Source organism: Amblyomma maculatum, chromosome 4 (genome assembly GCF_055883805.1).
Source record: "Amblyomma maculatum isolate TAMU_Amacu chromosome 4, ASM5588380v1, whole genome shotgun sequence".
In the NCBI taxonomy this organism is placed as follows: Eukaryota; Metazoa; Arthropoda; class Arachnida; order Ixodida; family Ixodidae; genus Amblyomma; species Amblyomma maculatum.
Genome location: NC_139347.1, coordinates 78,262,106 through 78,285,909, shown reverse-complemented (window position 1 = coordinate 78,285,909; position 23,804 = coordinate 78,262,106). Strand labels below are relative to the sequence as shown.

Here is a 23,804-nt window from a genome sequence, read left to right as displayed (position 1 = left end):
GAGCAGACGATGCTGCACCCGGAGAACGCTCTGGGCGCATGATCCTACTTCCGTCCTTTTCGCCACTGTAGTCCTGGTGAGGTAGCTGGAAGACAATTTGTTCGACGCGGTCGTGATGTTGCTAAAGCTTTAGATGTCTATGTTCCCAAAACTCTAAACGTTTGTAGTGATCTAATTCTTGCCATTGACATCGGTGCGCTATTTTAATCTGTGCGTTGTCCATGCATTATGACATTTTTGTGTGTGGTGTAACCTCTAGCTCTTGCCACGACTTTTTATTAGGAAAACAGTCCAAGATGTCCTAAGCGTGCCATTCCCCTTCCCTATTAAAGTATTCTACACTAAGCACTACTCAGTTGCTGCTCCGTTGCATCCAAGCTTGCTGTGCCGTGATCAGTGTGCAGTCAGAGTGTCTTTAACCTGGCAGCAGAGCAAACCGACATCTCTTCTCCGACCCATTAAATAAGAGAAGTGCCACTTTTATAACGGCCTCTTACATTGAAATTTATCTAGTATTTGGTATGTACATTTTGTTTCTACAAAGAAACGAATTTCTTAGAAATCTCTTTTCTTGTTTCGTAACTCCATTTTGTCTCCATGAAAGAACGTGTTTTGCCACTTTTTTTGTTTGTGATAAGCGTCATGATATGCTTTGACAATGTCCAGACTCTATCCTGTTTTCGTACTCAACGTTCGAGAGGCTCTTATGATGGCATCAGATTAAAGAATGAGGCCAAATTGCCGAGGATGCCAAGGCAGCTGCAGGTAGCTAGAGTTTTATATAAAACACAGGGAACGAAAATGCTTCGGCCGCTTCATATCTGCCAAATGAAAGGTTGGGATCGGAACATATCAACACCGGCTTGCAAGTACAAAAGACAGTAGAAGGTCATCAATCGGGCTGTAAGCAAGGGCGACAGGAAAATATGACGGCGAACATTACAATGGTGAGTAAGGCCATTTCATAAAGGTACTACATACGTCAGTAATGAAATCAGGCAGGAATATTGTATTACGCAAAAGAGTGCGTTTGCATTGTCCCGCCGTGTTTCGGACTATTGCCACAAAATTATGAATCAGTCTTTTTGCGCGGTAGGCTTTTTCTGGTGTATGGCTATAGGCAGAGAAGAGCCTTGGAGGTGAAAAACTTTATCTCTGAATCTTTCAGCGTCATGCAACTGCAGTACGATATAGTAATAAAGGGAAGGAGGTTTCCTGTCCCGAACGTGAAAGCTACATGCGCGCTTATAGCAGAATGTTTTCCTATCTCTTCGCGAACATATGTGCGCTATCTCGTGCCAGCCCCAGCGAAAAAATTGCATAAACTTTTTTCGCGCTTTTTTTATCTTGTGCGAAAGAGCCAATGTTGACCTCTCTCTGTAGATGCACGTTCTTAGAACAGCATTTACGGCAAATATGCTTCTCACATATGCAGTTGCCGAGTCAGGATGTCAGTAGAATTTTATCACCAGAATGCACGCAAGTGCTCTGGACAGCAGCGACTAAAGATAAGGTGAGGGCAAGATGGCTAGACCGCGGCTGGCCTCACTGGCATGATTCATAAAGTAGAGAGGTCGCGAGACGTGCGTCGTTTTCGAGACTAGGTTCTTCTTTTGTTTTCTGACATGGGAAGTTTTCCTTGGGAAACGCTTTTTCTGCATGTGAGTAATGCTCTGCCGGCAGTTAAACGTCATGTGACCAGGTTACTGATGCTATATGCGGTTATTTTTATCTAGAAAATAGCTGCAGTTTTTTATCTAACTGATGTGCTTTTTTATGCTAAGCGCCCACGCACACTGGAAGCGTAATGTTAGTTTGAAGAGTGCGTGATTTGAATTTAAGGATTTGGGGATGCCTGTGCAAAATAGGAACAGTATAGCACTTGGAAATGAACATTTAATTGTCACTTGCTAATATACAATTCGATATTTTTAAAGAATTGGCGTCACGCAGAGTCCACGCACCTTGTCGTCGTAATTCACAAGATTTGGCGTGTCTATGATTTGTAAGACAATAAGTACCGCAAGGCTGTTACGAAGTACGTGCATATTAAGGATCCATTTCTTCTGAATTTAGAAATCGACAAGTCAGTTCCTTTTTACCCTGACTGGACGTTGGACATCAGTGGCTAGGTAGGCATGAAGTTGACTGTAGCGCAACATCGTGTCATTAAAATTATATTTGCATTTTTACATAATTATTTCAATGCTGAACTATTTGTATTGAAGTAATCATAAATATTTCAGCTTCAATACAGTTGTCTAACTCATTTTTCTGCTATATGCGTACGCTTGTTCTCAATCCGTATTGAAATCACAGCAAAAAAAAAAAAATTCTTTTCGTTTATTCTTGTCCGACTTTGTTGTTACAAGGATACGTGTTCTATCCTTTAGATGTCTGCTTGGGAATGTGGCTGGTCGGCAGTTATAGCCTGGTCGGCTATCGTTTTTGTGGGAGTGTTGACGCTAAAGACTCTGGGAGCGAGGACTAGGAATGGGAAAAACACAAAACGACTGGCCCCTGGTCCCAGAGGTATTCCATTGCTGGGATACCTGCCATTCATCTGGAAACCATACCATGTTGTGTTCCATGAACTGAGTAAGCGTTACGGTCCAATCGTCAGGTAAGCTCACTTTTCCCTATATTGTATATATTCTGTTCTGTTTTTAAATAGTGATTAGTGAAGTACTAAGCAGGGCTAGTTGGTGCGTACTCATTTTCGCAAGAGAAAAAACACGAAACCAAAGAAAACTACGTAAACGTGTACACAACCAAACAACAAGAACAAAACAAAAAAGAACAGCATACAATGAATACTTTACTACGTGGTAGAACTAAGCAGAAAACTGTTAGTATAGATGGAACGCTCATGTATGCACTGCGCGTATTTTTACCATTGCCTTCGTTTGAATAGAGCTTAACTTTTGTCGATGCTGCTTCAGAAAAAAATATCGATATAAATTCCGATAATTTATTTGGGACCTAATAAAAGCAGAAAAATAAAGCGATGTTGCACAAGCGTGGAAGGAAAGCGCAGTTTACTATATGTAGCGAGGCGCTGGAGTTCGTGTATGAATACATTGGTTTACGATACTTAGAGATCACAGATCAGGAACATGAGAGGGACGCAATAAGGACTAAAATAGGCGCAGTGAATTTGGCAGTACTCTCTGATACTGGGCGTAAGTTTACCAGTATTCCCCAGGTGAAAATTACAAAGCAGTTTCTTTTGCCAGTACTCAAGCACGGGGTAGAAATGTGGAGGCTCACGTAGAAGCTTCAACTGAGGATGACTCTGTGCGATGTAAAAGAAGGTGAAAGATGTAACGTCAAGAGACACTACGCCAACAAATAAGGGGGGATGGTCAGGGAACAAACGATAGTTAATTTTATTCTTACCGGAATAAAAGGAAAAGGGGCATGGGCAGCGTAAGTCATGAGAATGCAACATAACGGATTATTATTGTTGAGGACAACAAAGTGGATTACGAAAAAAGACAAGCGTGGCAGGGCACACAGCATAAAGTTAGGTGGGCGGTAGAGATAAGGAAGATTGCAGGGTTAAATTGGCCTCGGGTGCCATAGGTCTGTGCCAGGACCATTCCCGGAGTAAACCCTCTCTGATGCCCTTCCTTTTGCCCCTGAGGGCCAGTTGGAACTGCGTCGCTACGACTGCTACTACTGCTGATGATGATGCAATTATTTGACACATTTCTTGAGCTTGCTGCTTATTTCAGGGATAGGAAGAGATAATGTCAATCTAAAGTGGATGAGTCATGCAAAATGTCACCAATAATGGATTCTCTTCATACTTAACCAGCCAAAGGACGAGACACAGGAAAGAAGAGGACAGGACAAGGCTGTCATCTTCTTTCCTGTGTCTCGTCCTTTGGCTGGTTAAGTATGAACCCCTACCAACGTGCCCAGTCGTCAACCTTGTTTAATGGACTCTCTATTGGGTCGGAATGGCAGATGGAGAACGTGATTGAATTCGTCAAATAAAGAAGAATGAAAGATCAGCTTCCCCACTCAAGCGTTGTTCACAGTGAGGCTAAGCACTGTAGCACCGCTTTTTAGGTAATTAAATAGGAGGCACGGTCTCGTCGTTGCGATTAAGTGTGGACGCAGTCGCTAGGATAATCACTGACTTAAGATGAAGCTTTAAGTTCCCAGTTTATAGTACAGCCGTGAAAGCTGTTATTACGTCCACGCCTTGGCGTTGAGCGTAAGATGAACCTCAGTCTGAAGAAGTAATGTCCACATGATAAGGCAGTGGTAGGAAATGTATTTTGTTGAGCCGAAGAGACAAATGAAGCGATTGCGGATGCATTCGGTATAAAGCTTATCCCGCCTGCCCTCAATGCCAGTACAAGCAACATTAGGGGCCTCACTCTAAACCCTAATTATGTTACTACGGCTTTCGCAGAGTTCGACTCGGTGACAAGGATGTTGTGGTACTTCACGACCTTAAGTCCATTAGGGAGGCACTCACAAACCCCGATGTCCTGTATCGGCCCCGAGATTTCCTGTTTAACTACCTTGGAGTTGAAGGTATGGCTTTAGATAACGCTTCGTTTTTTCAATGAAGCGTGGTTGCGCACATGAAATAGAGGCGATTAGAGAGGTCGGATGACTGCAGTTGTCCATCTGGCATACGCCTTTATCCTTGGCCCTAACCGCCAACTACCGCCAAAAGAATCTTGAGTATGCGGCAAAGCCATCTCAAAGCGGCAAAGTCATGCGGCCACTAGCTTGGTCTACCTGAAACGCAGTTCAGAGTTACCAGTGTCGTTACCTCCATATCGACATGAAGGACTTCTGAATTTACCGTGTATTATTTCGTGATTTCAGTGCAAAGCGCTGAAATCTTTTAAGGTGAAAGCTTTTAATGGCTCTTGCTGTCGTGGACAAAAATGTGTCCAGCTTCTGCTGCGGCTCTGATTGGCCGAGGCGGGATGACCTCATAGATGTCTCGACCAATCCCAGAGCACCACCACAGTCACTTAATGACTAATTACTAATTAATGACAAATTATTCACTTCGTTGACTAATTAAGTAATTCGTTATTTGCATAAATATAATTATTATAAATATATAATAATTAAATTATTGACTGATCAATTAATGCGTGAATAAATAATAAATTACTAATTAGTGTCAGTTGCGCAGCAGAATGCGGCACTCAGGCTTTCGCCTTTCACTACTTTAGTCCCTAAAGTCCCTCCTAATTTTATTTTGTATTGGTGGCGCAATCTATAAATAAACATCGATGGCGCTCAGGTTTCTTTTGTGCACACAATTGAGGAGGGGTACAGCGGTGATATCTACGGCAGTGGAACATTTTCTACGCAGAAACGCTTGCTCGTTACGACAATGGAGCGACGTTGCCGAAGCAAAGCCTGGAGAGCATTGTTTTCTGTAATCTAACGATGCGTGACAAAGTGTAAGTGGTGATGATGGAAATCTAAACTCTCACAGCATATGAAATCAACGAGCTTCTCCGCACACCTGTGAAGCATTGAGAAAAAGTCCAGAGACCGCTCCGCTTTAATCGTCGATTACACAACTATTTTAAACGTTTGCAAAAAATACAAAGAACAGAAAATTTGCATGCTTTAACTACAAGCTACATACATACCGATCCTTGATTTTAGTTGAATTTCCGGAAACGCCATCCTCTTTTTTTCATCCTGTTTCACTTTAAGAATATTCTGTCCTGCTGCCTTACTTGACTGCCCTCATTTGTTGCGCATAACTTCTGTTCTTAATAAGAATTGAAATGAATGGACCGTACTGCGCGTTTATAGTTTTTCTTTCTCAATGGGTTTACTTTTAGTGAGTTTCCGCCGTTCTAGATGGTGATTGCTGGGTTCTAATCTTAGCAACAGATTAATCTTTGTTTCTTTTTTTTTTTACCAAACAGGGATTGCAGTTATGAACGGACAACCATGGCAGACGAACCGACGGTACTGTTTTCATGTGCTGAGGAACCTGGGCTTTGCGAAGAAATCTATGGAAGAACATATTCATGTAAGATATCAAGCCTTCAGGGTATTTTCTGTGACCCACAAGTCTGTCGGCTCATCATTACATGCTACTTCTGAATGAACTCACATGGAAGATACTATATCGGATGTTCACAAAAATTAAACTAAGTAATGAAATATAAAATTGCACGCGTAGCTGGGACAAACCAACGGCGTGTTATTTACCACTGTGTGACGCCTGTCAGAATAATAATTAAACTTTTGATTAATAACCTAATTTTCAAATAATATTGACGAAACATTTGTAATACTTTCTTTAGCGTCAGATGCGTATTGTTTGTTAGTATGCGCTGTTCAGAGGCAGAAAAAAAAATTCCGCGAAGACTGCCTCAATGTTCGACTTATGAGCGTTAGCTGTGGGACCTTCAAGCTGCGCCATTTACATCATGAAATTTGCACTAATATTGCGAATGAAAGCCATTCTTCGCTACATGCGGTATATTTCTTCTTTTAATCAGTTATTAAATTTCATAAACGTGTGCATCACAACATGACGAATCGTTTGACACCAACCGAAATCCCCTGCGGTAAATGGTGCGGTATGGCCGTCTGAAGCTCCACGGAATGCGCGGTTTAGCATCTGAAAGGTGTCGCTGCGAGTCCCACATATATTTCAGCTTCATCTTCATAACTAATAATATAATTCGGAATGTTCCAGGTAATTTGAAAATATTTCGAACATTCTGCGTCAAACGGAAAACATATTTTCCCTTACACAAGCAAAACCATCTACTATGTGAAATGGGTACGGATATTTCGAATTACAAACAGACCTGCTATATCATGAAAATTTATTTGTTATATGCGGCAGTGCATCACATAAGCATGCCCATCTCAACGGGACAAATCGTTTGACATTATCCGGAACCTTACGTGGCGAACAGTTCGGTCGTAACGGATGCCCAAATATCCGCCATATTCACTTATTCAAGGCAGAAAAGTCTTTGATGCGACTATCACAGACACTTTAGACTTGATTTTAATTAGCAATGTAATTCTCTAGAACGTGCTGAACCATTTGAAACCAACTCGAATATTCTGCGTCAAATCGGCGATCCCTAATTTTTAACCAAATGGTGGTCCTGGGGGTGGTCCCACTTCGATGGCCAATAGACTGGCATATGTATAAGAAATCAAAGTTAAAGCTATAAAACTTAAGCTGCGCGCTCACTGGTAGTATGCAGCTTAGTGTGATCAAGTGACGTCTATTTTATTGTCTTTTTGCCTAAGTTTGAATTTCATATCAAACACACACGACCTTGAAAACGGTCTCTAAAATACTTTTTTTTTTACTCATGTATCACCTGGCTAGTCCCTTTTCCCAGAATTTGAAGAAAGCTTGTGAAATATGAAATAGAAACACGGGATTGTGGAGTTCTGCTTGCTATTGTAGCTTGAAAAGAAGGTTTTGTAAGAACAAAGCACACGGGCTTGTCGTCTCCCCCTAAGGTGAGCTCTCGACTCCATCGTGAGCGCACTCGTAATCTTGAAAGTGCGCCGGCACATAATGCTGGGACATGAAAAGCGCGCCACAGTCTGCGATAAGTGATGGGCCGGCCACCGGCGCCCTATTCAGACAAGGCTTCTACAGAGTTATCACGCAGACAATACAAAAGAAAAAAAAAACACGACGGTTCAATGCTCCCCAACACAGATATCGAGCTTTACCTCATGAAACACCAAGGCTTCATCAGTCAGCTATATGCAAATTGATCGGTGGCGCTCTGCCTGGGCACAATGTTATGAAAATATATATAGATATTTTTTTATGATTTTGTGAACACGTTGTATGTATGAGGTCACGTGGTAGGCCCACTGTGTCAATTCTGAGGCAAATACCTTTTATAACGCTAATGTCAAGTTACAACACCTGTTTTAACGGTAATGTGGCGCTGAATATCCGCACGAGAGCTAACGGAATGTCAGCCTGGGCTTTTTTTATCAATCATTCTTTAGACCGCCGGACTGAGCGGCGGCCATTCACTTGGCATCGATAAGCTCGCTCGTTTCGCTCGCTAAAAACAGGATAGGAAACCCTAACACATGGCAGTACATGAGCGCACTCATGTGTTATTCCATATTTCGAAGATTTTCATTAAAGCTCGATAAAATAAAAAACAACTGCGCAGGTGATGCTGATGCAGACAAAATTAATCACGTGTGGTTTGGTCTGGTTTATGGGGTATAACGTCCCAAAGTGACTAAAGCTATAACAGACGCCGTAATGGACGACTTCGGAAATTTCAACCACCTATATTCTTTAATGTGCACTGACGTCGCACTGCACATGCGCGCCTGCTTTTCCGCCTCCACCAAAACGCTGCCGCTGGGGTTGGGATTCGAACCCGCATCTTCGGGCACAGTGCACCACCACGGCTTAGTAACAAAATTAACCAGAAGCTGATACAACCTAAATTGTGTATTTTCATCCCTCTCATTTCACGCATGGTTGAACAGATATATGCAGAATAATAGCTTTTCTGAGTATTACAAATCGCACTATTAAGTTCCGAAAATATGCTTTGACTTCAAAGAACAAAGTCGCGTTCCACTTACTTCTGACGGCACTTGTACATGGATAGCGAAAATTGCATCGGCTGTTTCTTTTCCCCCCACTGCTGCTTAACAGAACGTACTTGGCCTCAAAGTAAATATATAAAAAGATACACCATTATTTCAAATTATTTGGCTAAGAAGAATATAGATATTCTCGGAGGAGGCCCCGTGACCTCAAGTAATGCGCTGCTGGCTTCTTAGAATTGTTTTTTATTGCGAAAGCAATACTGCTCTAGGTTTCGAGCCTTCAGCGTAGCGCGGCCGGTAGCCACGTCTTACCCACGTGACGCTGTGACGTCACATCCCACTTGACACTAGGGTGTGACTTTGCAGGTGCTGCCAACTTGGGTCTCTCGGTTCACGTGGGACGGTTATGTCAGAATCAGTTTGCTAGGACCATGGCATTCACGTTACCCCTATAGGCCACTAAGGCACGTTCATATGGGTTGGTTAAAGCGGGGCTTTATATATGGGCTGAGGAAGAAAAAAAGGAGAACACTCGGTCACTCGCAGCTAATGCTTCCGCTCAATATTTCATTCAGCTGCGTTGAACCCTTGTAATTTTGTTTGTCCTTTTTTTTTTTAAATCTTTGGTTCAAGTTAAGTGAAAAACCTTATATAGGATAGAGGGCGATAAGTTGCTTTTAATAGCACATAATACCTTGAATATGTATAAAGAATGTATAAAAACTACGAGGAGAAAACTAACTATAAATACTACGAAACTAAAAATAATTTTATATCAACAAAATAGTACGCACAAGATGCACAAGATGCACAAAACGTAATGAAGTGCATGAATAGACAGACGTCCGTTGCAACGAATGAGCTTTCACACTTTTTTCGTGTCTGTTACTGTGGTGATAATTTGCCGTGAATATTTTTTTCCCGTTTCATGAAATTGAAGGGATGGTAAGAGTTGGCGTAAAGAGATTTATAGTAGATTGCATAGTTACCTTCGCAAACATGACAAGTTCGTGCAAGGGTGACATGCAGCGACTTAAAGAAACCGCTCGAGTGGGGAACGCTGTTAAAGTTTATGGTAGAGTGTTAAGAATGTAAATCGAGCAGCGCACATTCTAAATGACTTTGTCATATGAGAATTAGGTATGAATATGATAGCAAATGACTGCCGAGTACCTTAAGTTTGCGTTAAACGGATGTAGGGAAGGTTTGTAACGTTAATATCGAGTATATTGATAGCACACGCTTCGGTGGTATTATTATGGTTATATGATTTTAGGTCAAAATAAAGGTTCGTTCCAGTGTACATACATGTTATCGTAAGCTCTACACTATTCTTTTAATAATGTGAGTAGCTCGAAGTTTGATTAAACGGTTCGTTTTTAAGGGATGTTCTGCAGTTAGCCGAAATGAATACATTGACCTTGTTGCACCGAAGTCGGATTTATGGCACAGTTGGTAAATTTTAGCAATTTCATGTGCTAGCTTCATGTGTTCGTGTTGTAGGAGCGTACCGCAAGGCGGCATTTTTGTGGTAGAGTATAGTCCTACCGAAGAACAGAGACGGATACGAAGTATTGCTATGTCGTGGGCTCACACAACCGTGCACAGAGACATCAAGGGGTGAATCCGCTGGTGAAATTGCACCGATTTCCATGAAAAAGTAGCTAGAAAGCAATGGAACGTATTAACAAAAGGCGACAAAATTTATCTGTTGTTAGCAAAGCACTTTAAGAACCCCCTCCCCCCCCCCCCCCCCCCAAAAAAAAAAAAAAGAAAAAAACGGCTGTCTTACGCATGATATGCTGTGCATACTTGCAGTTTGCATTTGATCTGAATTTTAGCTTGTACGGCAATACTTCAGCAGCTCAAAAATCGAAAATGTAGACGGATAAGAGATTGACAAAGATTCAGCTTTTCTTTTGAATAATGCTTAAGTCCATTTAATAGAGTGCCTTCAATAAGTTGCAGTCGTACGTAATGCATCCTGACATTCCATAGGCGAGCTTTGATTAAGCGTTGTCACCATATTTTTAGCCTAAAATATACTGTGTTTCTTATTCTTAGAAAAAATTTAGAGCGGTGTATTCAAGTTTTAAGGATAGGAAGTTTGCCTGTGTTTCACCAAAACAAAAGATTTGATTTCAAAATATTAGCTAAGGATGATTTTTATCTTTAGTTACTAACTCATCTACAGCACCAGTTGGCCAAGGTTAGTGGTTGATAACAAGGCAGATTTCCATATAAGCAAAAATAGCTTGAAAATGAAGATGCTTCGGAGAATGCCAGAGAAAGAAAGTAAAATTCGTCGAAGAAATATTGATGGAACTTCCACTGATTGCAGAGAGACTCCTCCATCGCAGAATTCGCGAAAAGAGTGTTTGAGGAGCTGCTCTTAAAACTCGTCACGTGGTCGGTGTTATAAACCGTACCTGACGCCTCTCATTCGGCGTTGTTTTTATTTCAACTGCCTTGTGAAAACGATAAAAACCACCCCTTTCCTCCTCGCGTTGTTTACCACGGAGGTTTCAGCGTCTGCCGAAAAACTTAACTTTGATCATCTCAGTTAAAGGGCGCGAAATCACACACGAACACAAGGTAGGCAACAAGATAGAGGCGTTCAGTCCCCTTACTTTCTTGTTTTCGTCTGTGTTTCGCGCCTTTTGTCTAAGATTACCTGTCACTACAGCAACACGTTCTTCCTTTTGTTATCTGTGTGCTGTGAAAGTGCTTCAGCGTAAACAAACCGGGCGTGACAAATTGGTTTCCGGAAAACCCACGGCTCTTACGTGGATTGTCGGAACGGCAAGCTGTCTCTGTTTTGGGGATGTGTCTTGAAAGAAAAAAGCAGCTGTAAGCTTTCGTAGGCTCCATAAAAGAGGTTGCTCGATATGGGTAACAACTGGCGCTATTACGACGCTGGTAAATCGTGCAGCTGGGTGAGATAGCAAGTTGCTAGGGGCAAGGAGGCCAGCAATTGCCGAAACAAAGAAGTGTTTAAAAAGCGGGATGCTTTGTTGATTGCGCTTTATATATATATATAGAAGAAGAAATTTATTTAGATGCTTTGACTTAGTCTTAAGCCAAAGGCAGCGATAGAGAAAACGCGTTTCGGAAGGAATGCCTAACCTTAAAAGCGAAAGTGGGTATGGCTGAAGATATATTTGAGTTCCGCCGAATATATGCATAAGTGCACGAAATTTGGCAGATATGGCTACTGAGTAAACCTACTGCTTGTGTTTTTAGAGCAAACGAAAAAAAAAGTATATGGTCCATTCTATTGACCATGCACCCTTATGTCGTCAGAACTAATCAAGTGTTTTTTTAATGTCTGACAGTAGGACATTTCAAGAGTGAGTATACGCCAGTGTCAGAGAGAGAGAGAGAGAGAGGTAGAGAGGGAAAAGGGAGCGAAAAAACGAAAGTTATGCCGATATAGGTTGCAGCTTATGCTAACTACGCGAACGGGCCTTTCGCAGCATGTGTGCGCCTGTTTTTCAGCACATTGTCGGAAAAGTTAAACCAAGCACCGAGCTAGAACAAAAATGAATAAGCGGATAAACACTCCGCTTGTAAAAGCAGCCTATAAGGTTTGGATGCTGTGCTATCCAATCAGCTTGTACGATTGCAGCCCACTAAGCATGCGTAACTGAAGGTTGCCAGGACTTATAGTTCCTTATACTTACTTCCAGGCTCTGCTGAATTGCACTCTCTCCGCACACCATTAACAAGTTGCCAGCTTATTATTAGGGGATTATTAGTTATTCCGAAGTTATTACGTTAATAAGAGTGCATAATCAAAACTAAAGCGTGCTTCAGGAAACAACCGAGAACAGTGATCGAGAGCATTGCCTCGCTTTGCAGCACTGAGAATACCTTGGATATAAGTTCAAAATGACAGAACTGGGCCCATTCGAAGACACATGTCGTTAACAATTGAATCGCTTACCTTCGGATAATAGTTCTTGTTTAATCATGACTTATCACTGCCAATCACCCCTTCGAAGTTCTGTAAAATAAAGGGGGAGGGAGGAGGGCGATGGTTGCCCTAACGAGGATGAAAAAAAAAAAGAAGGATAAAGCGTCAGAACATAAGCAATGGGAAAGCATTTGTAAATTTTTCAGCCACATATCAAGCGGTACATTGCAGTGCACTGGCTAAGCACGACGGCTGTTAACGTGTGTGATGAAATAATATGGCAATTTGATATAGAGAGCGCAGTTACAAGCCACAGTCCTCTTGATTCACAAGTATACGCTTAACGCGCCCGAAAGTCTGCAGTTTTGTTTTGAAACGGCAGCTGAAGCTTGAAGTCAGCTGCTGATGCCGCTCGACGTTGCTTTTGGGGCTCATGTTGCACAACTGCGGACAGATAATACAACGCAAACAGAGTTAGGTAAACTGTTCATAAAGATTACAAAAATGCTAATGACTCAGTAGGCCATATTCAAGTGCAATAGTGAGTTTGGCTGAGCGAAACTAAATCCTTGCGAGAACACCACGATGAATAATAAACGAAATTAATTTCTGTGGAAGCCAGTGGCGAAGAACCGAGTCGATTGTGTGGAAAAAGTAAGATTGTTGCATAAAGTAGATGTCATAAGTATAGGTAGTGGGTTAATTTACATGAAACATCCTTGCCGGGCTGACGCATAGAAACTACCGATCCTTTAGGTAGATAAAGGCTCGGTTATGAATGACATGCTCAAAACGTTTGCAGATGGGGCTGGCGTGGGTCGATAGCAGAGGGGAGAAGAGCCGTCACCAGATTTGAAAACCGACATGAAAGTAACTGGCTACCTGTTAATCGTTTTGAATTAAGGCAACAAATAGTTCTTGTGAAAAAAAATAACTGCTCAGATATTGGGAATTATTTGCGATGTACCATTAAGTTGGTAATCGTTAAAACACAGATGAACAAAACTCATGCAAGTTTTAGAGTTATTTAGTGGAGAGAAAATGTATTAGATAAATGGGTCAGGCACGGAAACGAGTGCTAAACAGTATTATAACAAGGTGAATAAAGAGCTGACGATGAACAATGTGGTCTGAATAATTTTTCTCTCAACACTCTTCCACCGAAATTTCTGCTTGACATCTATAGAACTGTGCGAACCACTCGCGAGAGTTTGTATCAACTGAAAAGGAAAAAAAAAAAAAAAACAGTACAGGGACGTTTTTTTCTACACGCATAAAAAGTAAAGAAATGACAAGCCTACGCATTGTGTCCCTGTGTCTTAATAGTTGAAAGGCACAATAGAAACCGAGAGGCTTGGATATGCTTTGAATGAAAGAAACACCATGAGGAAATAGATTAAGTGACAATGTTGCGAGTCGCAGGAGAGTTGCTAAGAATACTGCGAGACAATCTGCTATAATGTACTTCTGTACTTTGTTTTCCTAATTGTGTATCGGTGTTTGGCGCTAGGTGTTGCAGATTATATGGTTTGAATAAACAAATGTTCGTTTATTATAAGCACCTTACAATGTGTGCAGCTCCTTTAATGCTTTTAAGGTACACTGCTTAAGCGAAGTTCTTTTACTGTCTCAAAATTCTACCAAAAAGTACGTTTACTATACGTTAACGACTCCAGAAGCTTTGCGCAGCATACATTTTGTTTCACCTGCACCGACAAATGCTTCGGCTCTGCTTCTGTTGGACGAAATTATTGACATCCTAGCGATGCTTTGCTTATGTATTTTTATTTTCTTTCAGGAAGAGCTTCAGTGTTTCACTGATCTTCTCTCGTCTAGCAAAGGCAAACCCATGTTGGTAGCCCAGCCACTCGTATCCAGTGTCGCAAACAACATCTCGGCGCTCGTGTTTGGGCGGCGTTACGGGCTGGACGATGCCAAGGGTCGCCACGTCGTAGGTCAGCTAAGCAAGTTCTTGCGCTACGGAAACTTCTTCTCCGTTCTTGACTTCCTGCCAGTCGTTCGCCTACTGGCCTTCTACATTCCATACACAAGTCTGCGTGTCATGAGGTCCATTTCCAAGGAGCTGACGAAGGTTGTAAGGCAAGTACTCCTGTCACAGCCGGATAGGCCGAATACGCGCGAGATAAGAGGGGAGTCAAGGACCTCCTGACATTTGCGGCGAAAACAAGCTAATACGGAACGTCCAGCGGTAGATGCTTTGGTTGAGTGGAATGGCCAACAGCAGCACGTTTAGTTACACATGTGTCGAAGAATGTAGGGCAGCTATATAGAGGTAGAGGAAGGGCATGGAAAAGGGATGGAGGTATATAGAGTGGAAATGGTGAAGTCTGAGTAATAAAGGGAGTGGGCGTTGTGGAAAGGCATTATCACAAGAACACGTGCTTGAGGATGGTGACTATGTAAGAGGATATTCCAGCCACAGTGTGTTTTCCTCCCGATCCATGCAGACAGTGTCAAATAAGAGCGCCATTTTTCCTGAAATCGCTACACGTCCTGCACATGCATTTTTGCAGCAATTTTCAGAGTTAAAATTTAAATCCTGGACACTCGGGCTCGTTCTTGTCCCTGTCGCGCCTAATAAATAGCCGAGAAAGCAGCATCTGAAATTCACAGGTGCGCATTAAGGTATTCTGAAATGCATAGAGGCTTTTTCGCGGTATAAAAAAATGCTACCGCTGTGGACTATAGTGAACTACAGTAAAAAAAAAAAAAAAAAAAAAAAAAAAAAAAAAAAAAAAAAAAAACACGGTGGCTTTTGACCTGTAAATCTGTCTGTTAATTATGGGTGCTTTTGCAAGCTGGTATGTGTCGGATTACGGCTAGCAGTGGTCCCTCATGCGGCGTAAAGTTTGTTTTTGAAGGCCATTATCCAGCAGCGAAACGAAGTAACTCCTCACGTTGATCCCTTTAACCGTCTCATGTGCATATCTGTGACACTGCGGAACTGATCATGGTGCCCATTTAATCTCTCTCTTTCCGTTAGTCTACAGTGCGCCCCGTTGTTATGTTGTGCTGACGCGCAGCGTTAAAGGGAATAGATGTTTTACTTGATTTCCTTTTCCGAACTTCCCGTAAGTGTTATGAAGCTGCTTTGACGCGTACAATGAATTCTAAGGTATCGAAGCACGGCTGAGTCTAACTTCAACAATTCGCTGAACACTCACACGGATAACCTAGAAGGATATGAACTATGCACGGCTGCAAAAAATGGCCGACAATTGCGACACTCGGTAATGCGAAATTTGTGCGCAATTACTCAGGCTCCGCTTTTAAGAGTATGACGCGACCATGTTAATGACTCCCTTTCCTGGCTCTCCTTTCGAATTCACGCGTGCGTACATGCACTCTGCTTCTCGCTTATTCACGACCTTGTTAATTCGTGCTTCTATTAATTCACGCGTCATCTCAAACACGCATAGTTACAATCGTAGGCTGCCCGATTGACTGATAGAGCACCGACGTGGACACAGAGCCCGCTAAATCAAGCGTTCCAAAAATCGATGAGTGGCCTAGGGGTCACATGCATGTGGTGGTGGTGACAAACATTTCTTTACTCTTTGTACAAGGAGCGCGTGTTTGGACCGAGGCCCTATTGGCCCAGGCCCTCAAAAATCTAGGTGGAGCTCCTATTCCGGAGCCCCAATGGCGTCTAACGCCGCTCGTGCCCTGGCGACCAAGGTCTGCTGGGACTGTAGGTCATGGCAGCTGAGCAGCGCCGCCTCCCAGGCCTTCCTAGAAAAGTAGCTAATGAAGGGTTGAGGACGGTGTGGATTGGATGGACAGGCCCAGGCCATGTGGAAAACACTCGAGAAGGTCGCTCCACACAGGTTGCAGCCCACATCAAAGTCTGTATTGAAGTGCTTCAGACTGCTGGGCACATGAATTGCAGTTATGGCGGTGGCATTGACTGCTACCTGATTTGGCAGAGTATAAAGTCAGCGGATTTGAAACGACGGCTCAACTGCCTGTCATTTTCTTTCTTTCTTTCTTTCTTTCTTTCTTTCTTTCTTTCTTTCTTTCTTTCTTTCTTTCTTTCTTTCTTTCTTTCTTTCTTTCTTTCTTTCTTTCTTTCTTTCTTTCTTTCTTTCTTTCTTTCTTTCTTTCTTTCTTTCTTTCTTTCTTTCTTTCTTTCTTTCTTTCTTTTGGCTGCTCAATGCGGAGACCCTTGAGTCTAAACTCAAACATTCAAGCGTAGGCCACGCAGGGATGTTCGGATGGCTTGGTTAAAACCGACTTACATATGTCGTTTTATCTTTCACATCATGTGTCATGCGATCTGAGGCGATCTGCGTGAAAAACCGGTGTGATATATTAGAGGCATAAATTAAGTACTTTTGGGTGGTTTGCAAAGTGAATGTACGTGAACGAGGATTCACAAGGGGAGCCGCAAATAGGAGCCGCCAACGCGGTTATATCTCTGTGAAAGTGCCTCAGCATATCACGAAATTCAAACACCCAAAAAGCTTATCTCAGCATATCGCGAAACTAAAATACCCCAAAACTACTAAAAAGCAAGAACCGTAGTGGTTGCTCTTTTATCTTTTTTTATGCGTTTTCTCACCGCCTCAATTTCCCAGAAATTTCAAGGCCTTTCGTAGCCCATACTCATTCATTGTGTCGACTGAGGTGCTCATAGCAGGCGTCATTTTAACAAGTTACATTACAGGTTTAAAGCCAAGAGACAAGCACACAACTGAATAACGTTTTTTTATTTCTCCTTATAGGGAAGAAATAAAGCAGCGCGAAGAAAACACGGATGACAAGTTGGAAGCAGATTTCATAGACGGATACATGAGGAAGATCAAGGAAAGCGAGGGCACCGACTCGCACTATAATTGTAAGCCTTGACTGATATGGCGTATATCACTGATGACGTTCTATTTACAATTTGAGCAGTTTTGTTTCCTCACTGATTTGACATCTCTCTATTTTGCTCTCTGTTTCTCTTTGACATCTCTCCGTTCCTTTGCTGACGTTGCACTTATGTCGAGTAAGCTGCCAGTCGGAGTAAGCGAGAAGAATTGGATTCTACTATATCTCAACAATGTTTACGAATAGGTGCAGATTGCTCGCAAAAACTCACTCTCGGCACTCTGGCGATTCTATTGACGCTCTATTCTCCATTCGTTTGCAGCCGAACATTCATCATAGAACCTCATTTACTAGCAGTCGAAACTTACGTCATTTGATTGCTTTAAATATGAAAGGAGGGTTAGAAATAATGAATTATACTTGACCAATTCGTGGTTCGAGGGATAGGCTGTGCTCCGATTCTTTATACGTCTAGCAAGACTTTCCCGTGGACGTCGTTGTATACGTCTACATCGTTCGCGTATTGGAACGCGTCTACTTCTCTGCATTTGACACCAGCTTGCGGTATTACAATAATGAACTAAAACTTTTGGATAACCTTTAGAATGTTTATTTTTTAAAACTTTCGATTAATGCAGGTAAAAAACACGTTTTAAACTCGTCACAGATTTTTTCTTTTTTTTTTTTTTGCCGTAGTAATACTGCGTCTTTCAACGTAACAGTATAAATCGACTGTCGATGGGTCTAGTTGTAGCAGACCGCATTACCCGCGCAGTGGGCCCACTCACGAAAGGTAACGTACCGACATTACTACAAAGTGTACATGCTTCTCGGATGTGGTCCTCCACATAGTTTTGCAAACATAAAAGTCACTAAATGCTGTAATCTTGAAAAATTATGGAATGTGAGTCATATGATTACTACAGCAAAAGAAAAACACTTATTCGTGCCGTTGCACCTGTTATCTGCTCTCAATAACCGAGTGTACCGAAGACAGCAGCAGATATCGATAAAACACAGCCTAACTTTAATGTGAAACAAAACAGCATCGTCAGTTGAGCTTGTGCTGAGGGTAACTAAATATGCGCCGAAGAGTTTGTTATAGCTACTGCAGCAGGCGAGAAACATCTGCGTGCCGTATGCCAGCCGTCCTGACCCCCAGCGAGTTACTGAAAGATGGATGTGTTTCTATAAAAAATCAAGGCTCAAGTAACTGTCATCGTCAGATTATAAACCGATCACGTGAACAGACCAATAGCGCGCACCTCACCCAACAACAACGCGCGCTTCTTTTGCCGATTCAGGAATATATGCAGCGCTATAAGAATCTCACGGCTGCTTAATTTGTCGCTAGTTTGCACACACACTAACAGAACTACTCGCATTTGAATGGTGCACGTGCATATGCATACTCCGGCGATAACGAAGAGCAAGACTTCGTCCAGCTGCGGACATCCGCGCACAGTACGCAATATTTACACTGCAAATTAGCCGGCATCGATGTTGGCTTTGACGAAGCAGTCTTCTTGGACGGATCCACGATAACTTGAACGCTTTACAAGATGGCGGCTTTCAGGCTAGACGTCTAAGTAGACGTTTGCTAGGGGGCATTGGAAAGCACAGATAGACAATGCCAAAGACGTAGATTGTGATCGGGACACATATGACTGAGGACTGCGGGAGGATGAAACATTTTTATTCAGCAGCACGTCGACGGACAGACAGCCAAGGTTCTTGGGAAGAATTTGAGCACGGAGAGAAAAAGTTTAAATCGTATGCAGTTAAACTACGGAAGAGAGAAAACCCTTTGTTTTGAAATATTGGTTTGGTTTAATTTATGGGGTTTAACGTCCCAAAGCGACACACGCTATGAGAGACGCCGTAGTGGAGGGCTCCGGAAATTTTGACCACCTGGAGTTCTTTAGCATGCACTGACATCTTAAAGCACACGGGCGCCTTGCTTTTCGCCTCCTTCGAAAAGCGGCCGCCGCGGTCGGGATGTGTTTTGAATGAGAACGTTAGTGATGCTGCGAAATGATCATCGACTTTTGGAATGAATACGATGTATGCAGTCAGTTTTAATGCACTGACGGAAAGAAGTGTTTTAAAACCTTGATTAAAACTCCATACACGATACGACAGCATCGATTGAGACAACTTCGATGGCTGATTTTAGAAATTTGAAATGCATAGGATAACTATGTCTGGCATTGGTTCCGGATGGGAGTTGCAGATTTGAGGTTAGGAGTGATATCGGCTTAGAGCTGATAATTAAACGCGGATACCTGCACGTTGCGGACTATGCTTTTAAACTATCAGACCTATTTTGAGGCAGCATGATTCCAATGAATTCTGTCTGCTAGGCAATGTGATTGCACATATCAGCTAAACATTCTTGGTAGTTTGTACTATTCTGATGATGCCTTTGTGAAACGCTGGTAATTTTATTTTCTCGACTCAAAAGACCGCTGAGCGATAGAAGAACACTAAACAGTGTAGTTAAAGCAAAAAAAAAAAAAAAAAATTAAAAATAAAAAGAAAAAAAAATACAGGTATGAGAGATGCCGCGTATTGTCAAAAACGCGCCCTGTTCTATTGGTAAAATAAATAAATTAATAAATCATTGTCCACTGCAGTAAAATATCTGGAAGGAAACGCGCTGAACTTCTACGGCCCGGCAACCAACCCAGTGCGGACTATCATCCTGTGGCTGGTGTACCTTGTTGCAAGCGACCCAGACGGAGTGCAGGCCAGCATACAGCAGGAAATCGACTCGGTCATTGGTCGACAGAGGGCACCCGAGTGGAACGATCGGAATAAAATGCCTTTCACCATGGCCTCAATACTGGAAACTCTACGCTGGAGGACGACGGCCCCTCTCAGTCTGCACAGAGCGTGAGTCTCACACTATTGGCGCGGTCGTCAGTTGTCTCTTCATATCAACATTTTTTTTGGCGTCTGTGATTCATAAACATTATATTGTTACCAATTTCACTTATAATTTAGTGTTATTTATGGTGGAAAAGCACACACTGTTTTGGAGTTTGCAGTAGGTGAAATCTCGATAGGCTTCGGCTGCAACTAGGCTAAATGTACTATCAGAAAAAAAAATTAAGTATTAATATCAAAGATGGGAATGAAAGAGCTGAAATACCAATGCAAAATATTCTAACGTGTAAAACCTACTAGAAAGTGTGACAGCACTGCTTCCCGTAGTTTTAGTCACTTATATTTAGCAAACGTAGACAATTATTTAGGATAAATAATCTGAGGTCGAAGTTAAAGGTCGAGGATTCCCACATACCTCCTGACTTGACGATTTACCCTGTGAAAAAGTGCGTTCGGTCTGTAGTACAAGTGTATAAGTTCCTCGAAGAGATATATACATAGATGTATTTATTGAAAGGAAAAGGCAGAGAGGTTGGCCGGAATAATTCAAATCTGGCCTGCTACTCTGCACTGGGGAAGGGGAAGGAGAAAAGAAAGAAGGTCATGATGGGTGACGAAGAGGAAATACATGCGAGTTTATGAACACTTCTACAGGAGAGTCTTCATTTCTTCGCAGCCAACCTACGCTAATGTTGTGCTTTGCTCAGCTTACATTTCATAATGTTGTCTTTCCTGCTTCGTTCTCTTGAATGCGTTTCATTTGTGGCTGATAGTAACGCATTCAGTGAATTATTATCGCCAGAGCTCTTTTTCAGACATATCTGGAAAGCTAACCTTGATGCTCTTGCAGTTTCGCGTTATATATAGCTTTGAAGTGCGCGCTAATATGCATCAAGACCATAAAGCACTCGTAACTCGCTCTTTTGTTAGCAGAATCTCGCATCCCCATTCTTTGTGCATCCTTTTGCTAGATGAATTATTGAACTGCTTTTACTTGCACCACAGCGCAGGGCGCGACACTACCATTGGAGGTTATGATATTCCTGCTGGCACATTGGTTGTACCGAACCTATCGACTCTGCACAACGACCCAGAACATTGGCCTAACCCTTCACAGTTTGACGCTACGAGGTTTTTGAACGCGGATGGTACGGAAGTGGACGAGAAGTCATTAGCCTATATGCCTTTCAGCATTGGTAAGCACTTGTGCCATTTTAGTGCATTGACGCACATATCGCACGCGATGCGCAAATTGTTTTACCCTAAGTGATACAGAACCTACTGTTGCTGTGTCGCAAAGCCCTGATTGAACCCGGCGCAGCTGCAGCCAAGATGTCTTTTCTCATATGTTCTATAAAAAGAAGGAAAGCAAGAAACTAAATATAAATGGAACCAGTGTAATGCGTATTAAGGAAGGGTATGGAAGGATCTGGGAAATCAATTATCGTCTAGTACACAGAAAGAATTTCAAGTGCATGGAAGTGCCTGATATATCTTCGGCATAGATGACATGATAGACATAAGTAAACTATAACAACAAAGCATTACAAGAAAGTGAACGCAAAATTAAGAAGTTCATTGTCGTGACCTTCCAGGACGTGAACGATGCTTAGAGATAAAAAGCTACTGACGGCTGACTAGTTGAGCTCAATGCGAGAGAGACGGTGCGCTGCAGATTGGTGAAAGCCACAACAAAGGGGAAAGTAATCAGGATCCTATGTATCGCATAAAATGGCAGAAACATCTCTGAAACTCACTTATCTCTAAAATTTATTCCAATCACGACCAAATCCCGTTTCACCTGTGACAAAAGAAAAGGCAGCAACAGAAAGGCGAAGGAGAAGACTGGGCTTTAGGAATTTTATGGTAAAATCAGACCCCTTTAAATGGGCAGTAGTCAAGTGAGCTCCAAAATTACTGATTCGTATCGTTTCCTTCCGAACAGATAGCTTCGAACAAGCAGAACTTTAAGCTTTGTTGCTCTGAGTTTGTCCCGCAGCCTATTTACTTTGTTGACGATCTGTAGGCTTGTGCCGTAAGAGGGAGAACCGTAAGAAGCACTAAAGGGCCACCGTGAACTATAGATACCGTGTAGCTTCATTTTTGCTGATAATTTTGTTTCTGCCTTTCAGGAAGACGAGCGTGCCCGGGTGAAACACTTGCCTTAATGGAAATATTTCTATACGTAACCACAATGCTGCAGAAATTTCGGGTGCTTCCAGAAGAAGGAAAGACTATCTCACTCGAAATCCAGCGGGCCTTACTAGATGTGGTTGACGAGACACAAGGGCTACGTTTCATACCGCGATGACTCTGGCAATGAAGTTTGCACTCAAGTTTTCTCTCTCTTTTTTTTTTCGCCGCTCTGCGGCTCATTTGAGAATAAATGAAGTGACTATCGCTTGAAAGCTACTGTTATACTAGAACTTTCTAGCTATGAACAATATAAGTGAACGCGAAGTTGGAAGGAAGGCAGGCAATAAACAAAATAGGAGATTTTATGCTCCACCTTAACGGTATGACACGATAACATTATGTGGTTCCCTGGCCCGGCTTCGAAATGAGAGCACTAAAGCCGCATCCCCTCTGTAACAGATTGGTGATAGTCGTCACCATGCTCAGCCTTTCTTTTTATGCTTTATAGATTAAAACAACTCTTGAACTTTGATGACTTTAATTTAAGACCCGGGATATTTTTAAATGCTATTCTTTAATAGTGATTTAGCACACTTGCGTCTTCGCCCTAATACTTAGCCACCAATGACCTAAACGCCCCTTGCTAACCTCTACTGCTTACGCACTAACGTTTCATTTGTTACAGCTAAGCTCAGCGCCTCGACTAGAATGACTACGTCTTCGTCGACATCTGAATGGTACTGCCACAGTTCAGTATAAGACGCTCAATTGTTACTGGGCATCTACCGCACATTGCAGGAGTTTGATCTTGTTGATTAAACTTCAATTGTTTTAGCTTCACATTTTAAAACATCCTGATCTACTTTCAAAGAGAAAGCTGCTGTCTCTTGATTTGTTATTGAACGGCTCCTTCTTTGTATCAGCTTTCCATTTTCTTTATAGGTATAGGGTTGACTTCTTTACCATAGAATCATTCCAATTTTTAACCTCTTGTTTTTACTTGCATTGTAATTCTTTTTTTTTATTTCTTCGTCCTGTCTTCCTACACACTTACTAGTTAGTTTTTTGGTCCTTTTCCACCACGTAAGTCAGTGCAGCACCGTTTCAAATTGGAAGAATGTTCCGGTTGCCGCAGCATGCCAGTGCCATTGTGTCACGTCAAGCAAATAAAGGCCGACATGCACTTTGCCCTTTCATTAGTGTCTGCTTTGTTAATTAGAACATTTCTAAGAAGACACATACTTATTAGCACAAATGAAAACAGCGAACAGTGAGCGAGGCCAAATAAAGCATAGGTTTCAGAGCGTTAGCTCCACTACTCGGGTTGCAACTTCAGATTTCGCTTCGCTGGGTGCGAATATCTTCAGCTGCTCGAGCTGGGCCCGAACGACCTCGAATGAAGGCAGGTACTGCGTCTTCCTTTGCCCAAAAACTATCTTAAATAAAGAGATATGAAAAT

The 23,804-nt window shown here is 42.2% G+C and overlaps 1 protein-coding gene across 1 annotated transcript; it reads left to right on the top strand.

The window, feature by feature from the left end:
* The first annotated feature begins 1,524 nt into the window (after positions 1–1,524).
* Positions 1,525–23,535, top strand: LOC146191489 (cytochrome P450 2H2-like). Its single transcript, XM_084602007.1, has 9 exons — positions 1,525–1,661; positions 2,394–2,623; positions 4,427–4,551; positions 5,925–6,031; positions 14,286–14,587; positions 17,233–17,345; positions 19,957–20,215; positions 21,215–21,405; positions 22,342–23,535. The coding sequence occupies exons 1-9, from the start codon at positions 1,626–1,628 to the stop codon at positions 22,518–22,520; spliced, it is 1,542 nt and encodes a 513-aa protein (XP_084458133.1). The 5' UTR covers positions 1,525–1,625; the 3' UTR covers positions 22,521–23,535.
* Positions 23,536–23,804: the final 269 nt, after the last annotated feature.

Bases quoted from the DNA above. Each gene is read 5' to 3' on its own strand.
- LOC146191489 (XM_084602007.1), top strand. From the start codon at position 1,626: ATGGGAAGTTTTCCTTGGGAAACGCTTTTTCTGCAT. The intron at 4,552-5,924 runs GTATGGCTTTAG...TTTACCAAACAG, and splicing joins TAACTACCTTGGAGTTGAAG to GGATTGCAGTTATGAACGGA. The intron at 20,216-21,214 runs GTGAGTCTCACA...CTTGCACCACAG, and splicing joins CCTCTCAGTCTGCACAGAGC to CGCAGGGCGCGACACTACCA.